Source organism: Embiotoca jacksoni, unplaced genomic scaffold, assembly GCF_022577435.1.
Source record: "Embiotoca jacksoni isolate LCO1_2020_lvr unplaced genomic scaffold, fEmbJac1.0.p SCAF_13, whole genome shotgun sequence".
In the NCBI taxonomy this organism is placed as follows: Eukaryota; Metazoa; Chordata; class Actinopteri; family Embiotocidae; genus Embiotoca; species Embiotoca jacksoni.
Window position 1 is genome coordinate 7402063 of NW_027185263.1, and position 25118 is coordinate 7427180.

A 25118-nucleotide genomic window follows, 5' to 3' on the forward strand; every position below is an offset into this window, starting at 1 on the left:
TTTTTGTTTGAGTTTTTGTATTAGTTTTTTTTTTAATTTTTGTTTTGTATTAGGGTTTTGTTTTGTATTGTATTGTTGTTGATATTGGTATCAGTATGACTGTATTTACAACACAAACCTGAAACCATGCGCCTCACCCTTACTGGGACTAGCCCTCCGTGAACCGTGTGGCTTACCTTTAGGGGGACTCACTTTTAGTGAAGTTTGAAACGTTTGGAGAAATTGAAAACGCTTTGCATACACTACACATTACAGGAAGATATTCAATATCACTGCAGACCCCTTTGAAAACATGTATATCTACTATCCAAAGAATGTCGGCGGCAATTTTGGTCGCATTTGAATAAATATTTGTGGACGGTGGAGTTATAGGTTGCAGTGAGCAGATTTGTCATAATGCTGTCTAACTCCTGGGAAGATTGGTGGTGCAGTGGGTAGCACTGTTGCCTCTCAGCAAGAATGTTAGGAGTTCAATTTCCCCCCTTCGTTATGACTTAAAAAAAAAAAAGTCATACCATAGCAAAAACTGACCCAAAAGTCACTTTTTGGACAATGTGCTATGGTATGACTTTATTATCACATTTTGGACGATATGCTACAGTATAACATTTGGGTAATTTTTTTTTGGCCGCCACGCCACGGGCACACCGATCGACGAAAACAAATTCTTTTGATAACTTTTAATTCCAAACATGTTAAGAGTGCACAGACTAAATTTCAAGTCGGTGCGACAAAATCTGTAGGAGTTTGTTAAAGCACAACGTGTGTGAATTGTCCACCGAATTTCGTGCATGTAGGTAAATGGAGCTGCCGGGGCATCTCTTTAGGGGGCGCTAGCGAGCCATTTGGCCACGTCCACTCGCGACTCCACTAAAATATATAATTTTTCACCGGGAGAGACGGGTGTACCAACTTTCATGAGTTTTTGAGTATGATAACGCCTCCAAAAATGCATTTGTTTAAGGAGAATAATAATCGTTGAATAACAATATGGCTTTCGCACCATCGGTGCTCGGGCTCTAACTACAGACACGCTTTTCCAGTTTCTGCTGCTTATGAACAACATTTGCGGGCTACTTTGTAAGTGATGTGATATTTTCCTCTTTATATTGTAGCTGCTTTTTTAATATAGCCAGAATTGTATCTTTATAATATTATTAGTTATTTATCTTATTAGTTAAAATTATTAGTCATTTATCTTTATAGTTAATTTAGATTTTTTTTTTCCCCCAATCTATTAAGGATTATGCTGCTACAACCCAACTAGGATATTTATTTACTACTTTACTACTGAAGCAGGCAAATAATAAAATAATGAAATAATCTTCAGTGTATCACACATCAACAGGCCTGCTCTTCTCTTCTCGTATGTGATTAAAGAACTTGTGAAATTGTTCTATGTTGATTTACACAACGAAATACAATACAAACGTGAATAAATCAGTATGCTCATTTAATTGAATCAGTTCATTCAAAATGCAAGAGTCAGGATGGGGTGCTAATGGTTTTATTATTTTGATATTAAAATCAATAAAATAATCAGACTAATGTGGTTACAAGCAGAGCTGCGGTACCAACTCCTAGCTGATACAACAGAGATAGAATGATTTTTTTTTTTAAAAATAAGAAAAAAAAAATTAAAAAAAATAAAGAGAGAGAGAGAGGGAGAGAGAGAGAGAGAGAGAGAGAGGCACAATAACACAACAGAGATCCAGGGCAGGTGTCCGCAGGATGTCAAGCAGCCAGAGACCAAAACTGTCAGAAGCTCTGAAACAGAATGAGCCATTACAGTACAAACCAAAAACAACAACAAAAAATATTTTACATTTCCATGCCTGTGCATAGAGCCACCCACTGTGCCTCTGAGAAAACAAAAAGAAAAATACAATGTCAAACAAAAAGTTAGTCAAAACAAAAGTATAAACCCAGCACAACATTTATTACACAACATAAATATAACAACTGTCAAGATATTGTATTTGAACAGGCATATATGTGAACTACAAATATAGACGTCATTGCTAAAGAGAGGATCGAGTTAGTTTCAGCAGGATACACTTTCTGCAGGTTTTGCTTCTTTATGAAATTATAATCACCAAGAGATCTATTATAGAGCACTTAGCAACGAAGTACAGCCCTCCTACTGAGACTGGGGAGAGGAACACACACAGGACTAACTACAGAAAGATCCCATGCTGTTTGATCTAGTCAAATAAGTTACCATACAAGACCAGAAGCATCATCACAATGGCATGTAGCTGTGGAGCTCACGATGACCAATACCTCCCACATCCTCTACATGTTTGGACTTGTACGGATTTCCTATAAAATCTTCTTACTGTTTGTTGATATTATTAAAATTTCAAAATAAGAGAGAGAAAAGAAACAGAGCAGATGCCTTGAGATAAACATTTTTCTTTTTGTCTCTTGCTCCATGCATTTTGGCAAGTCTGGAAGGAGATGTAAATCATTGCAGTGTTGGATGATGAATTGTACATGTGTATAAATAGCAAGAGGCGTTTTTGTTTTTATTATCGAGGGTGGGTTGTGGTTGTTGTTGTTGTTTGTTTTAATAAGATCAGTCTGCAGAAGAGGAAACAACCCCCTACCCCATCATTCATTGCAGGGGAGGGTGAGGGGTCTCTGCCCACCAGCCTTTAGTGACCCCTGACTAATCTCAGGAGCTCCCTGACAAGACAACTGCGAACCAAAGCCCTTCTGAAAAAAACAAACAAAAAAAAAAAACCCACCAAAAAAAACATTCAAAAAGCACCCAGAAGGGGCAAAACATCTCTGGCACAGTATGAAGCTTTCCCATTAAATGGACAAAATTTCCCCAACGAAGATAGAGACAGCCGACTCCTAACCTGAGCTCAAAGGCCGTGAAGCACCTGAATCTCAGTCCAGAGTCATGGCGAAGAGAATCTGGTCAAGGTGAGGTTTGGTTCGGTGGCTCGATGAGCCTGCTTTAAGGCTCTGCTGCCCCCTCTGACCACATCAAACCTCCAATGACAAATTGCTTCATGGGCCTCGCACACGAAGAATGCTCAAAATCATAATGAAATCGCAGCTCCGCCAGCATCCCGTTTCCTTGAACTGATGTTCGGCCATGACATAATGTCGATAAAATAACTTCAAGCAGTTTCTTTACTGGGATAACAGAAGGTGTGTGTAGTATTTTCATGTTCAAACTATTTTCTTTTCATGAAAGCCAACATATGGAGTCTCCACAACAGTAGAACTCCAGCACTTAATTCCTGTAAAACTTTTAATTTAAAAATTAAACACGAGATGTCATAATTTTAAATGTCAGCTATCAGTATCTTCTTAAACTAATAAACTTAAACATGGATCATTTACTAAATAGTGATCAATGATTGTCTTTCCAACCATTTCCATGTGTATAGTGTGGTGGCCGGATTGTTCAAAAATCCTATTTATGGTAAGGGAGATAAAATTAGAGATATAAAATCAGTAATCTAACCACATTTTTATATAAAAATACAAGAAAGTAACTTTTGTAATGACAATGAGTATTTGTCAGACAGCTGTGAACAGTAACATGTGGAATTTTGAGAATAGAAAAAAAGATATTTCTGGTTTCATTGTGACTTTGAGTCATGTCTGTGATGCTCATGCGAAGTCTCGAACTCGCGGCAAAGCCTGCTTCATTGGAAAAGCTATAAAGTTTAGTTTCAATAAATTGTCTTCTTGCATGTTAAATTATAGGACTAAATAAATAAATATCAAAGAAATGGTACGCTAGGAAAAAAAAAAAATAATCAATCGTGCAATATTTGACAAAGTCAGAGCATAAATATCAACTCACAAAATGAATCAAACATAAAAGCAGGAGAGCCGCCATAAAAAGATACAACATTCATGATCTTTCTGGTTTCTGACGACAAGAGTCTCCCTCTGTCCCCCAAACCAAATTGAACAACAGGAAAAGCTCCACCAGACACTCTCGCCTGTCTGTGTGATCCTGCCGAGGAAGACTAGTCTACATTCATCCGCAAAGCAGCAGCAGCAGAGTTATACCTCGCTATGTCAGCATACAGCAGTGCAGTAGTCAGTCAGAAACACAAGACTGACCAGAGTCATCAACAGAAGGAATAATATGGCCAATACAGCTATTCAACACAGCCATGTTAGCACCCAGCCACTGACAGATTAGCACCACAGTTTACCTCCATGCTCAGTTTGTCGCTTCATTCGCAACCTGCGACTCAGTGCCAACACTGACTTCAAGGAGGGTCTGGCACTTTATAATAGCAAAGTTAAGAAATGGAAAGTTCAGTTTTTGTTTTGTTTTTTATAGGTTTTTTTTTTCTGTCTCAAAAAGGTCTCAAGAGGCAGCGACACAGTGCACCATGTCGAAACCACAGAAGAAGAAGAAGAATGCATTGTAATTGACTATAGGTAAAAAGCAGGCCCAAGTCTCCCTCTGTCTCAGACACAGTGGAAGTTTGCTCTTCTCTACACGGACACACCAGCGGTGATAGCAGCAGCAGCCAATACAGAAAACACAATAATCTGGCGTAGTGGGCAGAGAAAGAGTTAAAAACCGAACCAGGTTTCCCAAAGCAACATCGAATTCGTTTTCATTGATGCTCTTCTTCAGTATGCCTTTGGAGAGGAACATGACAAGCAGCTCTTATCTGCTGTTAAAGGTTTGATTATTATACAAAATGTACTGATTTAGGTTTAGTATGAGGTTTTCATTTCCTCCGGTTTAGGTTTTGGGAAACCCAGCCCCTTGTTTCTGTCGGGTAACCCCCTCCAGACTGACAGAAGGTGCAGATTTGTGTTCTCATATATTTGATTAAGGCACCTGGTTCAGCAGGCATCATATTCAAAATATTGGTTGTTTTTTTTTTCCTTGTATGTGTAAAAACCAAGTGCAAGGTGGGTAACGCTGTGGGTCTTTTGACTGTCATAGAAAAATAAAGGTGTGGAAAAAAACAAACAAAAAAAAAAAACAGGGGTGTGTGGTATTCATATACTGTAATTGTGTCCTGGACACCCTAAACCAAAAGTCTCTTTGTGCTCATTCAATAGCAGCAAGTATGAAATCATACGACTGAGAGTACAAGAGACCCCAAAAAGCCATGCAGCGACTTTGTGATGGAGAAGACCCTTTCTGATGATCGGCCAAATTATTTCCCAAGCTGTGAAGAACTCCAGACGTCACTTGAATTTCTCAGCGCTACGCGGGGAATCGACATGCAGAAACATTAACTCCTGCTGCATTCTCGCCTCTGGGAAAAAGTGGAGGGTAGTAAGCATACAGCCCCCGAAAAGGAGGTGTTTTTACAAGCAACGGGGGCAGAACACATAAGTTCAAACAATACAGGAAACATTTGAAATGCCAAGTCTAAGCCAGACTCTGAGATCTGACATCACAGCCAGCAAGAGGTGACGTCATTTATAGTTGTAAGTTTTGCCAACCCCAATCATTTGAGGATATTTGGTATCACTTATTTTACAGATCGATAATCTTCTAAGAAGTTTCCTGGAAACAACCGCTGTTTGTATTTTGGCGGTAGCTTTAGGTAAAAACTGCCCCGTTAAAGAGACACAACCACCTTTAAACACGACAAACATGAAGTTGCTTTGGTGACCATATTATCAATTACCGGCCATGTCATGAACCTGTCCAATAATCACTCCACTTCCAGCTCTGTTTTTGGTCGTTACCAACTCCTGGGGGAGCGCCAGTGTCTGACTGTGTCTGTCTGCTGTTTGCTGCTGGGCAGGAGATGTCTATTTGCTGAACAGCTCTCTGCTGCGGTCAGAAACGATGCTACAGCAGCGGTGAGGAAAAAAAAAAAAAGGAAAGTTGTAAAATCAAAACTACGCTGCGTTGTAGCATCTCTGAGCTCATTGAGTTGAGTCAAACTGTAGTCAAATTGATTAAATAGTAAATGATCACTGACAACTTCACATGGATTTTCATTATACTTTTGCCTGTCATATTGTTGGCATATTAATCTGACCTGCTGGACTGGAATCAATTAACAAAAAGTGTATCAATCAATCCATCGCTGTCTCCAACATTAGTGTCAAATTATATAATCTTATACAGAAGGAAACTTCTTGGAAATTATTTGGAAATTACAGATTGTAAAACAAAGTGTTACCATGCATTTCCTCTGGAGATCGTTCTATACAAATCAAATATAAATCAACACATTGCATTCGGAATTCCCTCCCTTTAATGAAACATGAAACCCAGTAAGCTGTTATGCATCTGTGTGTATCTATTTTGCACCTGTTGTATAAAAACCCACTGCGACTTTGGGCGGTGGTATCAAATCCAGGAGACTGGCTTTTACAAAAGAAGTCATGGTATGCTTACAACAACGATCACACAGGTCAATAACACAGAAATCACCATTCGGTTGTTGTTTGGAGCAAGAATCAGCGCGAGTCTTCCTCTGATTGGTCCAACAGTGAAATCATGCCATTCATAGAAAGTTAGTCAATGAAATTGATCAGGGGAAGAGGGGTGGGTGGGGGGAGGGGGAGGGGGGGGGGGGGGGGGAGGGTCTGTTGTGAAACACAAACCCCGGTTGGATTCTGGTCGGATCTCGACTGGGAGTCAAGAGTCAAATCCTTCTTGAGAGGAAAATGTTTGTGTTTGTTTTAAGACGAATTTGTGGAAAGCGGAGACATTTTGTGAATTCTTGTGACAAGTCTGTTGGCCTTTGTTTTTACTTTGTGTATAGAGCATTGCACCATATTGATTGACATTAATTTATAACGCGCACACACGCGCGCACACACACGCACACACACGCACACACACACACACACACAATATTTTGCACAGAGTAAAGAATGGCGACAATAATTGGAATACATAAATATATTTTCTTTTGCTTTTATGTCATCACATGTCAGATAGAAGAACGATATTACCCTGATTTGCTGAAGAAGAGCTTTATGGATCCACGTAGCTGTTATTGGACAAGAGTAGCACAAAATTACACACTCTATTAGCTTAATAGTTGACTGTATAGTATTCATGTCATCAAAAATGAAAAGAATAAGGAATATATTTACTGGCGTGGATTTTCACTCATTTCCTTGACTGTTAAAATGCCACAGAGTCTCCTTGTTTGAATGTAAAGTTGCACAGCTTGCGCCTATCACGTTAAATGTAAAAACCTGTGAGGACTCTTTCTTGAAACCAGCCTCGTGATCGACAGCAAAACACGCACACTTGTCTCGTTGGCCGGCAACCAGCGGCCCTTTAACCACTGTTAACCACCCTGTCAGACCTGGACGAAAACTATAGCTGAAAAAAAAAGGCTTCCGATTTTGTCGCTAAAGACAAAACTGAAGTCCTCCAAACTTTTGAAGCCATTTTTCAGATATATTCCACCACGTCTGCTACTTCAGTCCAGGTTGTTTTGAGCCAATCGGGCTGAATTGTTTTGTTGGTATTTTACCGTATTGGCAGAACAATGTCGGGCAAGTGACACGTCTGCCATGTTGTTGTTTTTGTTTGTGTGTGTGAAAAGCAGTTTAAGAAGGCAATAAGTGTCCGGATTGAGTTTCCATTTGTAATTGGCTTGCCATACAGTACAGTGATATAGTAACTTCCCCCAAGGCGGACGGGAACAACATCTTTCGAACAAGCACTTCCCGGCCGCCCCGGGCTAAACCTCTCCTCATTAAGTCACAAGTAGAAATCAGTTTACAAATGATAACAATATAGCTCTCTGAAGAAATGTGTCTACACTGTACATCGCCCTGAAGAGGAAGCCAAAGCAGAATCAGTTTTTCCATAGGAAACCTCTACTGAAGGCAAATAAATCATGATGCCAAGGGAGTCAGCATCAGGATCAATGTAGGGGCCCTGGAATCAAAACCCTCAGTTTTTTTTTGTTTTTTTAAGACCACAAACATACTATCACACAGTACCTGACCAGGAAATAGACATATCCTGTCAGGACACTGGGCTTCCCGAAGTCAACCAATGATACGCTCTCATACAATAGCTCATATCATTTCATGGCTCCAGAAACGTGTAGCTCTAACCCTTGTCAGGCCACAAACATATTCCTCGCCAGTTCATAGACCTAGCCGGGTCAGGTAATAGACCTATCCTAGCAAGTAGTCATCAAGTACACTTGCAGCATTCACACCAGGCCATTTAGCAGCAAATGGAAGAAAAAAATGCTTTTCTTTTTGTTTTTTCTTTTTTTCTTTTTTGGACAAAGTGCTTTTGTTTTCAAACATATAAGATAAAGTATTCTATACATATATCTAACATTTAGAAGATACATATTAACTTATAGTTTATTTACAAAACTGAATCACTACTAAGAAAATAGCTATGGACGGTAGGGGAGAGCAAGTCACTAGGCTACAACTAGTCTAAGAAGTCAAATAAGAATCATGGATACTCATCATTCTAGTTTCAGAAAAAGCACCATTTCTCCCTTTTTAGACAGAACAGAAAACAGTAAAAATATATACTGTATATGTGTAGCACTAGCTGTTATTCAATCACACGATACAGAAAGACCACAGCTCTACCATCGTCAGACATCGTTCCGTGAAGGAGAACTTTCTTCACTTCAAACTGATCTGAATTCAGCCGCAAACTCGTATTTTTCATCATGCTTGCCTGCTGAATTAATGAAGTCTGGTTTCATTTTGAAAATTCCTGGGAAGAACATCCATTCCTCTGAGGAGGCAGCCGGGAGATGATGTGTCGGGCATCTTCTTTTAAAAGGCCGCGCACGCCGCCACGTTCATTGTAAGTCTTGTGTTTTTGTGAAATTTAAAGTTATTCTTTGATGTTGCGACAAGTCAGGAAGGATATAAGCATGAAGGCAAAGTGAGGCCACGCAGATTAAATTTAGCAATGCAACCTCAAAGGCAGCAATGTTCATCCCGGGGACTACAAAATTCAACCGGCTTCAAGAATGTAAAAGTTCTCCATGATGGAGCCCGGTGCTGAATCCAGACCAGTCGGGAACAGACTACAATGACTGCAGCCGGTTCCTCATCTGCCCTCACGTCACACTGCTGTCCTCCGAGTTTCCTGCTTTCCTGAATCCGTCCCTGTCCTCGCTTAAGACAGCATGTGCTCATTCTCTTTATAGACCGTTCAAACTAGACTAAGGCTTCCCTTTCTCCTCTTTTCCTTCAGATCTCCTCCTCTGAGCGACAAGCACCTCCAAACCAACAGGAAACTAGCAGGCAGCTAAAATACAAAAATATAACAAGAACTTTTTTTTTTTTTTTTGGTTTTTGTGTTTTTTTTTTCCCCCCTAACTTTCTTGATGCAGGGGTAGCATTTAGAAATGTGTCATGCTTAAAAATGAATCCATTGTCATGAAAAGTGGCATTTCACCATGGATAGATATATCAGTAATGTTTCTATATACAGTACTTTAAAACACAAATTGCGTTAATATTTTAATGATGAACTAGACCTCGCCTACATACAGAAATTACACAACATTTTGGTTACTGTTGGTGACATTTTGACAAACGAGCAAAAATGTAACATAGCTTATCTACTAGCGCTTCTGGTTTTTGTCCTAGATAGCGCCATTAACGCAATTAGTATGTGGAGGGAGGAATCAGTTCAGGAATGAAGTGCTTCCGAAGCAACAAATCTATGGAGAAGCCCACAGATGGGATTCATTTTTAGATAAAAAAAAAGGAAAAAAAAAGAAATGAATGTTCCTTTTCTGTACAGAATTGGACCCGAGCTAATTTCACAGTTCTATGAAGTTCCCTGACCCTCCCACATTTCTTACATTCAATACGGCGTCAGGTAAGCTGTGCAGAAACCTTACTTTAACTGGCTGGTCGCCATTTCGTTGCATGTGTCTTTGGTACAAAAAACAATCAAAATATAGTGTGCAAATCTTTTTTTTGTAACTCTAAACAAAAAATATTTGTTAACCCTCCCCAGATCCCTAAAGACAAGAGTACCAAAAACAAAAAATATTCTATTGCAGAGCCCTCCTATATACACAGACTCTGTGGCATCACGCAACAAGAGCTTCTATTCGTTTATGTACATTCAGAATATCGCTGAACGACTGAAATACACAACAAACCCCAACAAGTGTGTCCCACCACGCATTCACTAACAGTCTCCCTCAGTGTAAAGTAGACCTCACCTTAGGCTGGACCTCAGGGAGTTCTGACCAATCACCTCATCTCGTTCAGTCCATCTCACACACACTCATTCTGACTTACAGAAACACACACATACATACACAAGGCACAATGAATAGAACTCTGATCAAACACGAGTATGAACACACCAAACTGCCTGGTCATCTCTACTGTACAAAAAGGGGCACCGGTGCCTTTCGCTGGGAGACACTTGTATAAACAAGATTCCTGGAGGAGATAGATCACTTAATGTCATCTTTAGCCCCACCGCCACCACCATTAGCATCTTCCTCGCATTATTTCTGTTCCCATACTGGCAAAATGCCCATTTCACCCAGTCCAGTTATACCCAGCACAAGGCCATAAAGCACCATGCTACATGCACTTCCTCTCCACGCGGTGAACTACCTCCCGTGGTTTAAGTTCACATTGTCCAAACCAGCCAGGAAGCTTCCTCCTTCCTCCTTCCTGCCACGAACTAGCAGGAGGTCTGTCGCTTAAATGTTGAATTTCTTTTTTGTTTCGAGCATGATTTGCTTGACGTTAACTCCTCCATTTTTACAGAGCTGATTGGCAAACAGGGGATGGCATGAACATATTTAGGCCTTCAATACAAAATATCTCCTGCCACCCCGTAACGGCTCGGAGGACGCTGCTTCATTTCTCTGCAGCTGTCTTGGCCCTCAAAGCCATTTTCATCAAAGTGCTTTACTGCATGGGTCAATTTAACAGGCTGGAGTTCGTTTTTGTGAGGTGAACCTCATCTAGGAAATGATAACTGGAACTTTTTCATCCTCTTACAGTGTCTGATGCGTAACAATTCTTCCTCTGTCATTGCTACCTCAAACAAATTGTGTGAAAGTATTCCAGTGGTTACACTCGTGTGACTGTCGTATCTCAGCCCTGGAAGCAGACCTCCAACAGAACCAACCCTACACAATGCTATGTTAAACACATCTAATAATCACCAGTGGATTTAGGACGTGCTATTAGCTATACACCTAACCATCACCTGCTTTTAGAGGTGCTTTTCCCAACAGACGTTCACAATGAGTTGGGAGACAGTGATGCGTTGTCTCTGCACACAGCGCGCAGAGACAGAAAGCTAGGGTGTATGCCATACAGTTGCATGGCGAAAACAAGCACACATACATACACACGGGGAGTGGTATGCGGGTTTGTGTGACTAACAATGTGTATGTACTCTGGGTTGGAGGGGCATGCAGAGGGGAGCATAGTTACAATAGGACAGCATGGTGGTAATATTTAGCCCACTCCTCTCGGTGGGCCGCAGCCTTGTCTAGATTTTGGAGGTGGGGACTCTCAGGCCGACAAGTCCGCCGGTGGGATCGCCGCGTCCCGTGTTCTCCAAGATCTTGTTAACAAAGTCTGAAGTTTCCCCAGCGACAGGTGACGGCACTGCACGCACACAAACATTCGGAAAAAAAGATGTTACTTTAATGTTGTATATATACAACTGTGTGTTGTGTACAGCAGCTACAGACAACATGGCATTATTATTGCCCGTTCACACTGAGTTTGATGTCATTTGCAAAATGATAATTGAATCAACATTTTCTCCATAGATTTCTTTAGGCAAACAGAGTCCGTCAATATCCTTTAAAAAGTAGTCTGTGTTGTCATTGGCTTCTGGTTTGCGTGAGTGTTTATAACATGAGCTTTTCTCTTCTGGTTGGCTGGTAACTGAATGATTTGTTCAGTTAATATTAGCCTTTTTACAACTTTCATGTAAGTAACATTTTGCTCACTTCAGACTATGCTGCTTTTTTCCTCTTTTGAATTCCTCATATTTATTTCATTTATTTTCATTCAAATTTGTTCGGTTTCCACCACAGTCAAAGAACTGTCGACTACAACGTGTCTGTTTTTTGGGGACCGGTCGGCTTTAAATGACTTTGTTTCTCACCGAGTGTCTCCTGGATGAGCCGCTCCAGCGTATCAGTCATGTTGGTTGGACGCGGAGAAGAGTCCTCCACCCGCACCACGATCTCCTCCTTGATGGCATTGATCACAAACAGCAGCCGATCTACAGGGAAACGTGTGTTTGACGGATCATACACTCTGAAGCATGAGCACAAAATATTGATTCAAAATACTTTCATCTTCAGGTCAAGGACTAACAAAAACAAAAACAAATGCTCAGTTGTTGGTGCTCTTTTCTAATGTGCCAAAGACACAAGCAAAATATGATAAACATCGTCTTCATTATTAAGAGAAATAAATTTGAAGGAGAAGAACATCAAAATGGATGCAGAGGTTGATGATGCGGTCACGCGTCGTGTGTCAGAAGCAACGTACCGTACTCGGTGCTCAGTCCCCAAAGCTTCACCTTGTTTGCTTCATACTGGGCCTTCTTTTTTAAACGACAAGCTCTACAATAAACACAGATGAGTGCGGGTTGCTATGAGCATAACAGGAAACAGGAGCTCACTGAGAAACGTGCCAAATCAGCATCTTGACAACCCAACCACACTGTGTGTAGATCAGCGTGATTACACACACAAGACAGCTGTGCAGGTCTCTTGTACACGGTGACCACATGCGTGCGTGTTTTACCTGGACGCCAGCTTGTTTTTCTCCTTGCGGGACCGCGGCCGTGCGGTCAGCGGCAGCTCGCTGACAGGCGTCAGGTCGCTGATCACCTTGTTCAGCTTGCGGAGTTCTGTGCCGATCTGCAGCAGCTTCCGTGGATTGGGAGTCAGGTCTTCAACATCTGTGCGACGAGACTTCTTCAGCATGTATTTACCTGTGTAGCAAAAGACAAAATGAAGGCATCGGGGATCAATTACATATCATATTCCAAATATAGTCTGTAGCGCTGAGACTGACAACAGCTGGGGGATCTACTCTAACCTCGGTATATGCACTCTATGATGACCTGTCGGTGTAAAAGTGCATGCATTGTATAATAGTTTACATTGTGTAAAACAAATAACCAGTTACTGAATGGGTCATTTCCATTATGGATGCACTTTTATTATTTATTTTGTGTCACTATTACTTGATGTACGTTAAATAAGCTGTGATCTGTATGATAAACTAACCCTGAAACATTTGAATGCACCTCTATCAGCCAAAACTTTGTTGTTTTCTCTCTATATTTGAAATTTCTCAGTCTCAAAAACGAACAGAATCCAGTCCAATTTTCCACATAATCTTAATTTTTTTTTAACTTTATTTTAAGTTTGACTTAAAACGTTAGTTTTACTCTTCACTCAAAATCTCTCAGAGTATTTATACCGTTTCTCATTGCTGTCAAACTGATTTTCCATGTACAGACAGCTGGATCACATCTCTTAGTTATGACCGAATTTTCAAATGCTTTTCCGAATGATCAAAATGCAATACGAATCATCCTCTATGCACTCAAACGTTCTTCATTTATAAATAAAAGGATTCCATAAATACAGGCACGAATGCAAGAGAAATATTTTTTCTGCCTGTAAAAATGGCCTGTGCTTTTTAAACGACACACACGCCTTTTATTTATTTAATATTTCCAGTGTGATCACTTAAACTGCAGCGTGCTATGCACAGCTGCTGTTGTGGAAAATCTAAACCCATCACACAAAGATTGACAGATTTATACTACAGTCTCCACTAGAAGCCATGTATGATGAGTTTTATATGATGATCATGGCAGTGACATGACATTTTGAAAAATACAATAATCCAAAAGGTTATTTCAGTTTGTGTCAAATTCCTTTGAACATTCCCACGAAGCTTTTGACTAAACTGCTTTCAATAGCAAGTCGTATACAGTGTGTTACAATTACATGTATACATTTTGTATTTGTGTGTGGTTGTACATGTACCATGGAGAGGCCCGTTCTTCTGGTACAGGTTGCTAGGCAGCGTGTGTCGGTCCCACTCAGACGGCTTAAGCATACGTTCCTGTTTGGAGGGGGTGAGCTGCTCGCTGTACTCCCAGAAGTAACGGCGCTTTCCTCGCTTCCGGCTGGAGACTCCCGCTGTCAGGCCTTTAATGTCCTCCATCAGCTCCACGTCACAGCCTGGTGGAGTTGGGAGGAAAAAGAGGCAGGAGAAACAGGGGGAAATTAGAGCAACAGGAAGACAAAAAAGAAGTTCATAATTTAAGTAACAATTTACTCAAATAGTGACAAGCCAGTGAATTTCTTACAGAGAAGGAGGGTACCTGGCTCAGAGAAGGCGTCACTCATGTCATCGTCCTTGTCTGCTTCGTAGTCATCGTCCTCCTCCTCTTCCTCCTCCTCGTTCTCAGACAGCTCGTGCTCGCTGCCGAAACCCTCATCGTGGTCTTCGTCGTCCAGCTCGAGCCCATCGGCTTCCTCCTCCTCCGCCTCTTCCTCGTCCGCCTCTTCCTCGTCCTCCTCCTCTTCCTCTTCCTCCTCTTCCTCCTCTTCCTCCTCCTCTTCCTCCTCTTCCTCCGCCACCTGGGAGTGGGCCCTGCTGGCCAGTCTGCTGCGGGTCAGGAACAAAGAGTAGTTGTGTTCCTCCTCCTTGCTCTTCTCCGTTTCGTCGACGACCAGAACGCCACCGCCACCGCCACTGCCGCCACTGCCGACACTGCCGGCCCCTGCCACGCTATCGCTGCTCACTAGCCCAGAGGTGCTGCCCTCCAAAGCCTGGCTCGCCTCAACCAGCTGAGGCACGCTGGCAGACCAGCCAATAAGCATCTCTCTCCTCCCTGCCCCCTCCGCCCTCCTCTCAAAGCCTGCCAGGCTGCCGGAGCCGGCGGCTGCAGCAGCAGGAAGTCCCACTAAGGCGGCACTTGCTGAAGTGGACGCCTTCTCATCTTGAGGCTGGGAGAGAGGGAGAGGGAGAGGGGGGTCTGACCTCTCAAAATCCGGCTGGGGAGGCATGTCAGCTTGAGCTTTATGCACGGCACTCACGCGGACTTTAGCCTTCCGCACAAAATCAGAGCTGTGAGAAGTAAAGGCTGCCATCTTGGTTCCTCGTCCCAGGGGTTTGATTTGGGATTGGCTGTGGTCCTGGGTGAGACTGAGGTGGCTCTGGGTCTTGGCCATAGTCTCAGTGCTGGAGGGGACAGGTCTGGTAGCATTCTGGGAGCCTTCGGGAAAGTCCGGGAGAAGGCTGCGGGTGGGACGGGAGGAGGACATGGAGCTCGGGGAAGGCCGTACGGGGCCGGGGCCCAATCCTTGGCCAGGCACCAGGAGTCTCTTACTGTGACAGGGGAGCTGGGGCAGCTGAGGCTGGGCGGGCAGGCTCAGGTCAGCAGGGGGGGTAGAGCGCCTCACACACAGGCTGCGAGTCTTCGCTGTTGAGCTGAGCCAGTGTCGGGGTTTGACCAATCACTTCCTCATCCTGGTAGGGACTGGAGAAGTCATCCAATCCTAGGAAGTCCACCTCTTTGGTGCCCCAGATGTCACAGCTGGCCAGTCGTGTGTATCTATTCATCACAGAGAGATGCAGCTCGATCAACAGTGAGACCTTTCATTGCATTGTCGTTGTAAAAGTATCACCTTTAAAATGGAATTGATTCTTGTTTTAGGTCTGAATATGATTTACTCAAACTTGTTACATCTTCAGAACATTTGCAGTGTTTGTTGATTCAAATTTGTCCTCCTATTTTCTTTTGCTTATTTGAAACATGCAGAAAATAAGAACGTCAACAAGCCTTTAAAAATGAATGAGCAATTAGCTGATCAATTGAAGCAGTCAGTAACAATATTTCTAAGTGCCTGTCGAATATTTAGGTTTGCAGCTCTTCTCTGTTGCAGATCATTGTAAAGCGAAAATATTTGGCTATGAACAGTTGGTGAGACATTTGAAGACCTTGTACTCCTGAAAAGTGATGGATTTGTTCAGTATTTTCTGATATTTTATAGACTATATCAATAATAAATTATTCGAAGTGTTCAGCAGATGTCTCTTTGCTGCCTGCAAGGTAAACCTGTTTTCTCCAGAGTTTGATTGATTCAAAAGAAGCAGAGAGAGAAAAATAAATGTGTGCACCTGTTGCTATTAAGAACCGCAAAGGTAACCGGTCACATAATAGCACCGTTCATACAACATTTAAACACGACACGCCACAACAGCATGATTCAAAACAAGTTTTAAGATGACACGGGATTCGCATCTGATTGCAGTTTTCCTACGATAAAAATTAAGGATATTTTTTTCTCCCCGGTCATTTAATATTAAATATTGAGTACCAATTTGATGCTTGTACTTTCCTGCACAGTGCACATCACAAAGTTCAGACATCTCCAGAGCAACGACTCTTCATAACGACTTTCTCTACCTCAATTTTAACTGACAGCATTTCAGTCCTTTAACTTGCTGGATGTAATTTGTAGCATCTTAAAACATGATTGAGGATGGAAATAGTGAGGGTGGAGAATTTGGAGCCATCAATGGGAGCTTCAACAGAATAACCAGGCGGTTTATGCATATTTATGCCGTAAACTTGAGTCAGGAGATCTCCCCTCATTTGTCAATTTCTCCAGTCTCTTTCAGAGCTGTTGCACCTTTCACAGTCACAACAAATGAAAATCATAACTACATTTATTCACAGTTCCCTGAAGGAACTTGCTGTTTTTCGATGAGCGTTAATTTTTTTAGGTGCCTCTAACATTACAGGCTCTTGTGCTGCTTTTGTTTTTAAAATATTTCCACGTTGCACACGTTTTAACCGAACATGTCACGATGCGGAGTACACAAACTGCCACAAATTGTGCTCTCCGTTTATGAGAGTTGACATAAAACAAAGGAGTCAAGTATAGTTTAGCATGGCCGATACCAATCAGTTAAAAAAAAAAAATGCTTTGATAACACCGATACCAATCTCGGAGATCAGCTCGGGATGTCAGTCACATCACTCAACCTCAGCCAACATGATGCAGAGGACCAAAACAACTTCCTCATTTCCTGGTGTAAACTTCTTCAAAGCAGGGACCTGCTCTGTTACATCAAGTCCTTTTTAGTGTTTTGTGGGATTTGAATATCCATGTATAATTACTTCACAATCAGCTAGTTGCAACCACTGCATCTGAAGCAGCTATTACTTTTTCCGCCTCGGTCTCAGACTCAGTGATTTGCCTCCCTGTGGTCACTAAACCCAAATTCTTACGCCATTACTATTAAATGGCGTTGCTAATTATTGCACAATCCTTTCACGCATAATGTGAGGCATAGTATGGGCAAATTTAAACAAGCTGTTTGAAGAAAGATGAAACGAAATCTGTAATTTTAACTTGATTTAAAAATAAGATACAACAAATAAAAAATAATCCAGTACCTGGTGAGGTCTTCCCAATAGGAGTCCCACTGTTCAAACGCTGAGGTGTTGCAGACCGTCTCGCACTCTCCCAGACCCATGAGCTGATCCACATAACCCTCCACCTCCTTCCCCCCATCCCCGATCCCCACAGTGCTGTCCCCACAGGGGCTCTGCCGGTGGCTTATGTCCCTGTCCTGTAGACAAAATCAAAAAATAAAAGGTGAGTTAAGCAGGTGGTCGGTGAGAAGGTGTTTTCATTTTTTGTTTTTGTTGTTGATTTCTCGTATACTTTCTGGATTTTATCAACTTGCGCAAAGACAAAGCAAAAACTGATGCACGACAGCAACCTGAAACTATGGTGCAATGTACAACAAGTCTGTAACATACACGTGTGTTGGGGGATATTAATCAAATGAACACAAAAAGAAAATCATCAGATTTATCAGGGTAGAAGGTGGAGAAATAGACAAGTTTTTTCTTAATTATCAATTTGTACTACAAAAGTAAGATAGGCTAGTGGAATTTTACCTTTGATCTTATGGACTACAAACAGTGCTGTGCAAAGATTTAGAAACTTCAGGTGTTCAGGTTAAACTTCAAGAGATTGAGACTCCAAAAACCACAGAAGTACTGCTGCAAGATCTCCAAAATGCTGGGAAAAACCTACAGTACGTGCAGAGTAGTAGCTGGACAACTAATACTGTTTTAAAGGGTTAAAGGGCACCCACACCAAATGAAAAACTAACTGGGGGACTGAAGAAGATGACAAGTCATCCAAACGCCATCATCCTACTTATGTGTTACTATGGTGCAGGAAATCGAGAGCGCGGCAGTGAATCAATTTTGTTTAGTCTACAGCTGACAGTAAAATGAGGTGGACACCTGCAGCTGACAGCATGAGTGGTGACAGGAGAGATCTCTGTTTAAAGCTGCCTGACATCACCTGCCTCTGAGCCTGGCGAATGTCACACAGCTGCTAAACAATTAGGCACGGGCCTCTGTGTTTCAAATGCCACGCCGGAAAGCTGAGTTGACCACGTGCCGATGTTCATTTCCAGTTTTTATAATTCTCAAGTATTACTATCACTAAACATCAATGTTAAAGGTGAGGGAATGAAAAGTATTTTTACTGAACAAAAGATTGGAGACAATTTTGCGAGTGCAAAATGTAAAAAGGTCCCTGTCGTAATATAAGTACATATATAATATATATAAGTCTCAAGGCCTTTTATTTTGTATTGATTCACAAATTATTTTCATGTTTGTATTTTTTATTTTTTTATGTTGCCACGGTCATGTAAAATACTTTGTAATCCTTCATTAATAAACAAAACCGAATTATCAGTGAACCATTTAGTGGATTTAGCATTCTCTCTGGCTGGGTGTTATGTACCATGTAACCTAATATTGTTTTTTGATATGGGTGGGGATGCTCGTGCCGAGCTGAGCCTTGACCAGCTGTGACCGCTCGAGCCATGCTGGCACGGTGTGCAGAGTGTTTTTCCACTGCACAGCGTGGCAAGGTAAAGCAAGATGTTTACGTTGGAGGTGTGCTGGAGCTCACAAGCCACATTGGCAGTCTGTCCTATGCCGCTCTTCAGCCCACAGCTCACTGTGGCCGTTTCCGCTTGTCTAGTACTATTCCTCCCAGCAACATTTAAAACTGATCTGCTGGCCAAACAGTTTGGAGTGTGTCTTGTTCTGTGGACTTGTTTTTACTTAAGAGCAGCACCACTAACAAAGCATCACTAAATGAATAATGTACCAACTGCATTTCCTGTAGCTGCTTATCACTAAAAGGTTTATCACTGGTTTGCAATTGGGGCGCTTTTAATGTGAAGGGGAAGCGGCAGGAAATGTTCAGTTAGCATCTGCAGTAACTCCACACAACTCTGACACCTCCGAAAGTGACCAAGCAAGAACAAACCGAACTTCAAACTAAAAACATCCATGCAAGTAATGAGACACATCCGTACGTGTTGGTACGTCTTTGGTAAACTCTCCAAGATGTCTCACACAACTGCGTCTTCGGTGTGTTTCTATCTGACACTCACAGCGAGCTTCTCTGAGAGGATTAATTTGCACCACAACTAAAGACTTGGTCCTTTTTAATGATCATCAAATCAGCAACAGCTCATCCGAAAAAGAACAGACAGATGCGACTAAATAATTGTCGATGACCATTTATGTTTTGAGAAGAGTGAGACGCAAGTTAAAAATGACCAACCAAATAAAGGGCTAATAGAGGATCACTGAACACAATATTAGCACTAAACAAAAGTTGACAGGCCCGTTTGTTTACATGTCCACCTCAGCAAAAGAACAATAAAAAAAAATGCGCAGCACTTGAGAAGGTTATTCTACATATGATAATGATTTTGATGTTGAACTTAAAACGTGGATCCTTCAAATGAGCGCCAGCTCAGCGTGAGAAGCTGTGTGTGCGTGTGTTTGCGCAGCCACTTACCAGTTCGTACATGAAATCTGGGTCAGAGCTGGTGGTCAGCAGCTCAGTGCTGGTCAAGGCCTGGTCAGCAAATGAGTAGTTCTGAAAGGCGTCCCCAAAGGGAGTTTCCATCCCCTTGACGCTGGGCTGCAACACAATGGGGGAAATCAACATAAACAAAACAAAAAAACACAAACTAGATGAATGAGTTTAACCTTTGCCTTTCTTTCTTTCCTATCTGTTGTGTCAAACTCAAGCGCAGTGCTGTTGTTTGTATTTGAATTTAATTTTACTCTGTAAAAATACAAATGTGACGTGCATCTTGCCGTCACCGGGGTTCTGTCAGCACAAACGAACAACAACCAGCCAAAGTACAGTTTCCGACGAGTTTATTCACGCACAAACAACCCCAATGACTGTGTGCACTCCTGCCCAGCATCTGAGCACACGTCCCACGTCCTTTCCGCAGCCAGCCTGATGCTCCATGTCCCCCAAGAGTTCTCCCTTCCCGTGACCTGCCAGGTTCCCTGAACCACTTCCCCAATCAGTCCCTCCCGCAGCTGAGGAAAACCATGCCCCACCACCACAACAACAAATCAACCAGCCAAACAGAGCAAGCAAGCAACAGGTGTGTGTGTGTGTGTGTGTGTGTGTGTGTGTGTGTGTGTCTCAACATTATACTGAAAGTTTGCTCCACTGCTGAGTGATTAACTAAAACTGACCTCAGTTCAGTCATTTGAAATATTCAAGTTTAAGTGTGGAGCAGACAAAGGTTTCTGATTCTGTCATTTGCAGAGCATGCAGTGATTATCAGTATATAATAATATGGGCCATGTTTCTCTAGGGAGTTCAATTAGTCTCAAAACCAACAAACCTAAAAAAGCAGGCGCGTGCATGGCGCACAGACAACAATATCCACAAGAAGAAAAAAAGGAAGGATTTCTGCTCCTCGTGCACAAATGCGGTCCCACAAGCACGACACTGTATGAGCTGGAGGTCAAACCTTTTTACATATTCCCAGCTGATCAACAGTCGCTCGCTCACCAAGTGAACTTTTCAGACTTTGAAAGGTATGTATCACGATATTGATATAATATTGATATATTGCCCAGCTCAACCATGAACATAGTCTGACATTAAAGTTAATATCTGCAGATATGGCTGAAGCCGTTACATACAATAGTATGGAAAAGGTCTGCACTTGTATAGCGTTTAATCACCTTACGGTCTCAAAGCGCTTTTACACGGTTTTCCATTCACACACTAATGAGACTGAGCTGCCATGCAAGGTGCTCGCCATCAGGAGTACACTAACACACCGATGGTACGCCATCGGGAGCAACTTAGGGTTCAGTGTTCTTGCTCAAGGACACTTGGGCATGTGGACAGAGACCAAGGATCGAGCCAACAACCCTCCATATTAGTGCGCAACCCCGCTCTACCGTCTGAGACACATCCTCCCCCTGTGTGTCTCAGACTAACAAACCACCAGGATGTCGTGCTTGTTTAATAGCAGAGCAGCAGATGACACTATAATAGCTAAAGGAGTCAGTGAGTTGGTAAAGACTGCAGCTTCACAATAGCTACAATCCAAACTAGCAGCACATCGTGATGTAAGTTACCACATACTGCTGAGTTATCATCACTGCAGTATCTACTGTGAATAATATTGTGGTGACCAAAACACAACAGGATTAAGAGGAGCAGCATGATTTGAAAAAGAAAAAAAATCTACTGGGCTGAGATTGTCTTTTCTTGAGGCGGACTCTGGAAAGTTTTGGTGAATTCAACACCACAGAGAATGTGAGAAAGTTTTGTTTAAAAATCGAAAAACACTCTCCAAATATATTTTTTGAAGAATTCAGAAAGTAACCCAGTCACACATGCGTTCATTAACTCGCTCATCATCAGCCCATCTGCCCACAGCAGCTGTTTGGATGCAGCGTCTGCAGACGTCACACTGAAGCAAGGTCAGACGCTCACATCTTTAAGCTCTGCTGAACCGTGTTTCACATCCCTTATCCCGTCTGTCTGCATCTGCTTACTGAAAAGCTCTTTTGTTTCCGTAGTTGTTCACAGGATTTTCAGACCTTTTGGCCTTTGATTTAATTTGTGTCGGACAGCATTGTTTTTCAACTTTGCGGCGGATACTCTTAAGTATTCAACAGCAGGAACAACATCAGGTTTTCTGCCCACTTGTGTCACAGGAAACCTGTGGACTTTTACACCTGTGACCGTGCAGTTTCCCTCCTTACCTGAGGCATTGCCAGGCACAGCTTAAAGCTGCAGTGGCTGGAATCTCTGGGTCTCCTGTCCCAGTGGTGTGAGGTTGTCTGATCAGCACAATAAATTACTGCTGACGGAGACGATCACAGAGTGCTGGTGGATGCAGCCTGCCAGGCTGCGGGGGGAGGGGGAGGAGGGAGCAGATGAGTAACTGGGCTCAGCCTGCTCTGGTCTGGTCTGGTATGGTCGGGTACGGTTCTCTGTATGCTTCAGGTCTGTGGTAAAAACAGAAAGAGAGAACAGAGCACAAGTATTAGATTCAATTGTAGCGGAAACAAAGAAATAACCCACCGGTAACATGCAGCTAACCACAGCTGCTGGGTTTGTGCTATTGTGAACTGTGCGATGTTCACAGGTTTTGCAAACAAAACAAAAGAGAATCACTGTTGTGCACAGTTTGAAGCAGGCTGCACAAGAAAACTCTTCTGCCTTACGGAGTCGCTGAAGAACTCTCATTCAAGTCAACAACCACGTGTTCATTCTTAGTTTCAGACTGGACATCTGACAAACAAACAACAAGGATAGCTGTAAATTAACGGCTCACATAGCTTCAATTAGCTGAGTAACTTATAAATGCTGCCGGGTGCCTGACATACCGTATCAGCATAAAGAGCCTTACATTGCATTTAATAATTTTTAGTAATGCTGTCCTGAAGCACTTTGCATTTACAAATGAATATAAAATTAGAGGCCTAATTGTACGATTACGAGATACATATCTTGTTATTATGATAAAAGGAAGTGGTTATCAATCATCACTGAGAAGACAAGACTGGTGGTTCGGCCTGATTTAATGTAATTAAAAAATGTACTTGAAAATCAATATTAGTGTTTTTAAACAAAGTATTTCAGAAGTATTTTGTGCGAGATGTACAAGAAAGAGGAGGTATGATGTTACCGTGGATACATGACAAAATGACAACATGAGTCCTGCTTTATATTTGTTTACATTTTAGAAAATTAAGTATGCAATATTATCTATGAACAGTTTGTTTTTGCTGTGTACCACTGTGTTACCACTCCTGTCCCATTAGTCTGATGTACATAATCTCGTAATTATGAGACTTCTATCAAATGATCAGGATCAGGAATGGGAGTGTGCACAATCAACGATTAATATTAATGTTCAAGTTTATATTTATTACATTAAATCTTTTTGTCACACAAATGGGTTCACAGCTAAATAAGAAAATCGATCAGACATTTCAGTTCTGATATGAAATAAGAAGATAGTATGGCGTATATTGCTTTAGCATAAAGAAAGAATGAATGATAGTGCAAGTCCTTTTTTACTGTCACTAACAACAACTTACCGTACTAGAAGCACATCAAGCTTCACCTTAACTTCACTAGTAATCTTCCCTTTCACCATCACCATCGTTTTGTTCTCTGCTTCTGTTGTCACTCTCTGACTTTCCTGCATCACCAAACGTCTGCAACGCACACACTGACTTTTGGTCCTCGTGCTGCTTTTTGTACAGGAAATAAATGAGAATCTGCATGGAGACGTGACCCCAGCAGTGATTAGCTGACACAAAGTCACTAACCAATCGCACTCTTCTCTCATCACTTCTTCTCGCTGGGGGCTGGCTGACTCAAATGAACTTGTCAACTCTGAGCTCTGTCGCCTCGTGTACACACTTTGCATAGAGCCAGGATGTGGCAGGAACACGGCGATGGACACTACCGGTACGACGGCATTTGTAGAAGTAACACCTTTATAAACACCGAAGCACATGCAGTCACACAACCCTATGCACACATATGAATAGGCACAAAATCCTACCGTCTTAATCACCAACGATATATTTGGAAGCTCAGCCTCAGCAATAAACTGAAGCTAGCGTCATATCTCGATCTGCACTTCCTTCCTGGGCAGCTGTATCTGGTTTCATTTGTGGCAGAAGCAGAACGAGTAAACATGTGGCCTGAACACAACAATAACACCAGCATTAATCCAGACTCTCTGCTTTTATCACAGAGGGAAACAGAACTCCTCTGTTCACAACCAGGGATCCTGCAAACATGCAGAAAGTGATTCACAGCGCTCCAGTCAAAGCTGCACCCAATATTTTCCAGTGGCAGAGTTTAATATAATCCAACTCACTGCTCAGTGGCTGACATAGGCCATGATGCAGAGACGGATATTTATGACCAAGCATGACAAGCTCCAAAAAAATTTCTCTCTCAGACTTTGGTCAGACAAACGCCTGCATTAGATCGTTTCTTTTAGCTCTTATTCTTTGGGGTTTAGCTTTGTTTAAGACCATAACCGTCTGACATTTTCTCTATATTTTCTCTCAGCCTACTTTTCAAGACATTAAAAGGATTTATTTTTTTCTTTTCCAAGGTTATAAAATGCAAAATCTGTCCTTCACAGAAGGACAGAATTTTTACAGCATCAAGTTTACATCTCAGAATTGTATTTTAGCCGAGCCTGAGACCAGGGCCAGGTAATAAAACACTACCCTCACCCTCAGTAATTTCATTGACTTTTGATAATGTTGTTATGATGCACTGTGGCTCGATCACTGCTGCAGTTGGATATATCAAATATCTTCCCTCACAATTTATAAAATGTGCTTTTGCTCTTTAGAGCATCCAAATGTATCTGTGGTGTCAAGTTTCAAAATATCATAATCTCACAATGGACTTTTGGTCTTCTTTGTATCTGTGTATAATAAACAGTAACAGTCCCAGCACTATCTGATTGATAGAAATGTGTATTATCATGTTTGCAGCAGTAGAATAATCAAATTGCCAAACAGCAGAAAGACAACTGACTGTAAGTTTCATAATCAATGTTTTACAACTGATTATTTATTATTTATAAAGAAAAAATACCTCGCTGGTCACGGCAGACAAATGAGAAAGTCAAGTTTCATATTATTGTAAGTACGTGGGTTTCGGTGGACTGCTAAAGAGAATTAGCCTGGCTCCATCCGACTATTGCTCTCAGCTTCAGTCTTAGCTCAGATTATAGTCTAG

General features: G+C 41.8%; 1 protein-coding gene across 1 annotated transcript in view; it reads right to left on the reverse strand.

The window, feature by feature from the left end:
- Positions 1-1491: 1491 nt before the first annotated feature.
- Positions 1492-25118, reverse strand: part of LOC138196258 (CREB3 regulatory factor-like) — a 28768-nt gene continuing 5141 nt past the window's right edge. Inside the window, 10 exon segments of the mRNA XM_069146141.1 lie at positions 1492-11571; positions 12080-12199; positions 12472-12545; positions 12730-12919; positions 13989-14186; positions 14330-15398; positions 15400-15565; positions 17417-17592; positions 19866-19991; positions 22100-22345. Coding sequence (XP_069002242.1) covers positions 11453-11571; positions 12080-12199; positions 12472-12545; positions 12730-12919; positions 13989-14186; positions 14330-15398; positions 15400-15565; positions 17417-17592; positions 19866-19991; positions 22100-22108 — 2247 coding nt within the window. The 5' untranslated portion in view covers positions 22109-22345 and the 3' untranslated portion in view covers positions 1492-11452.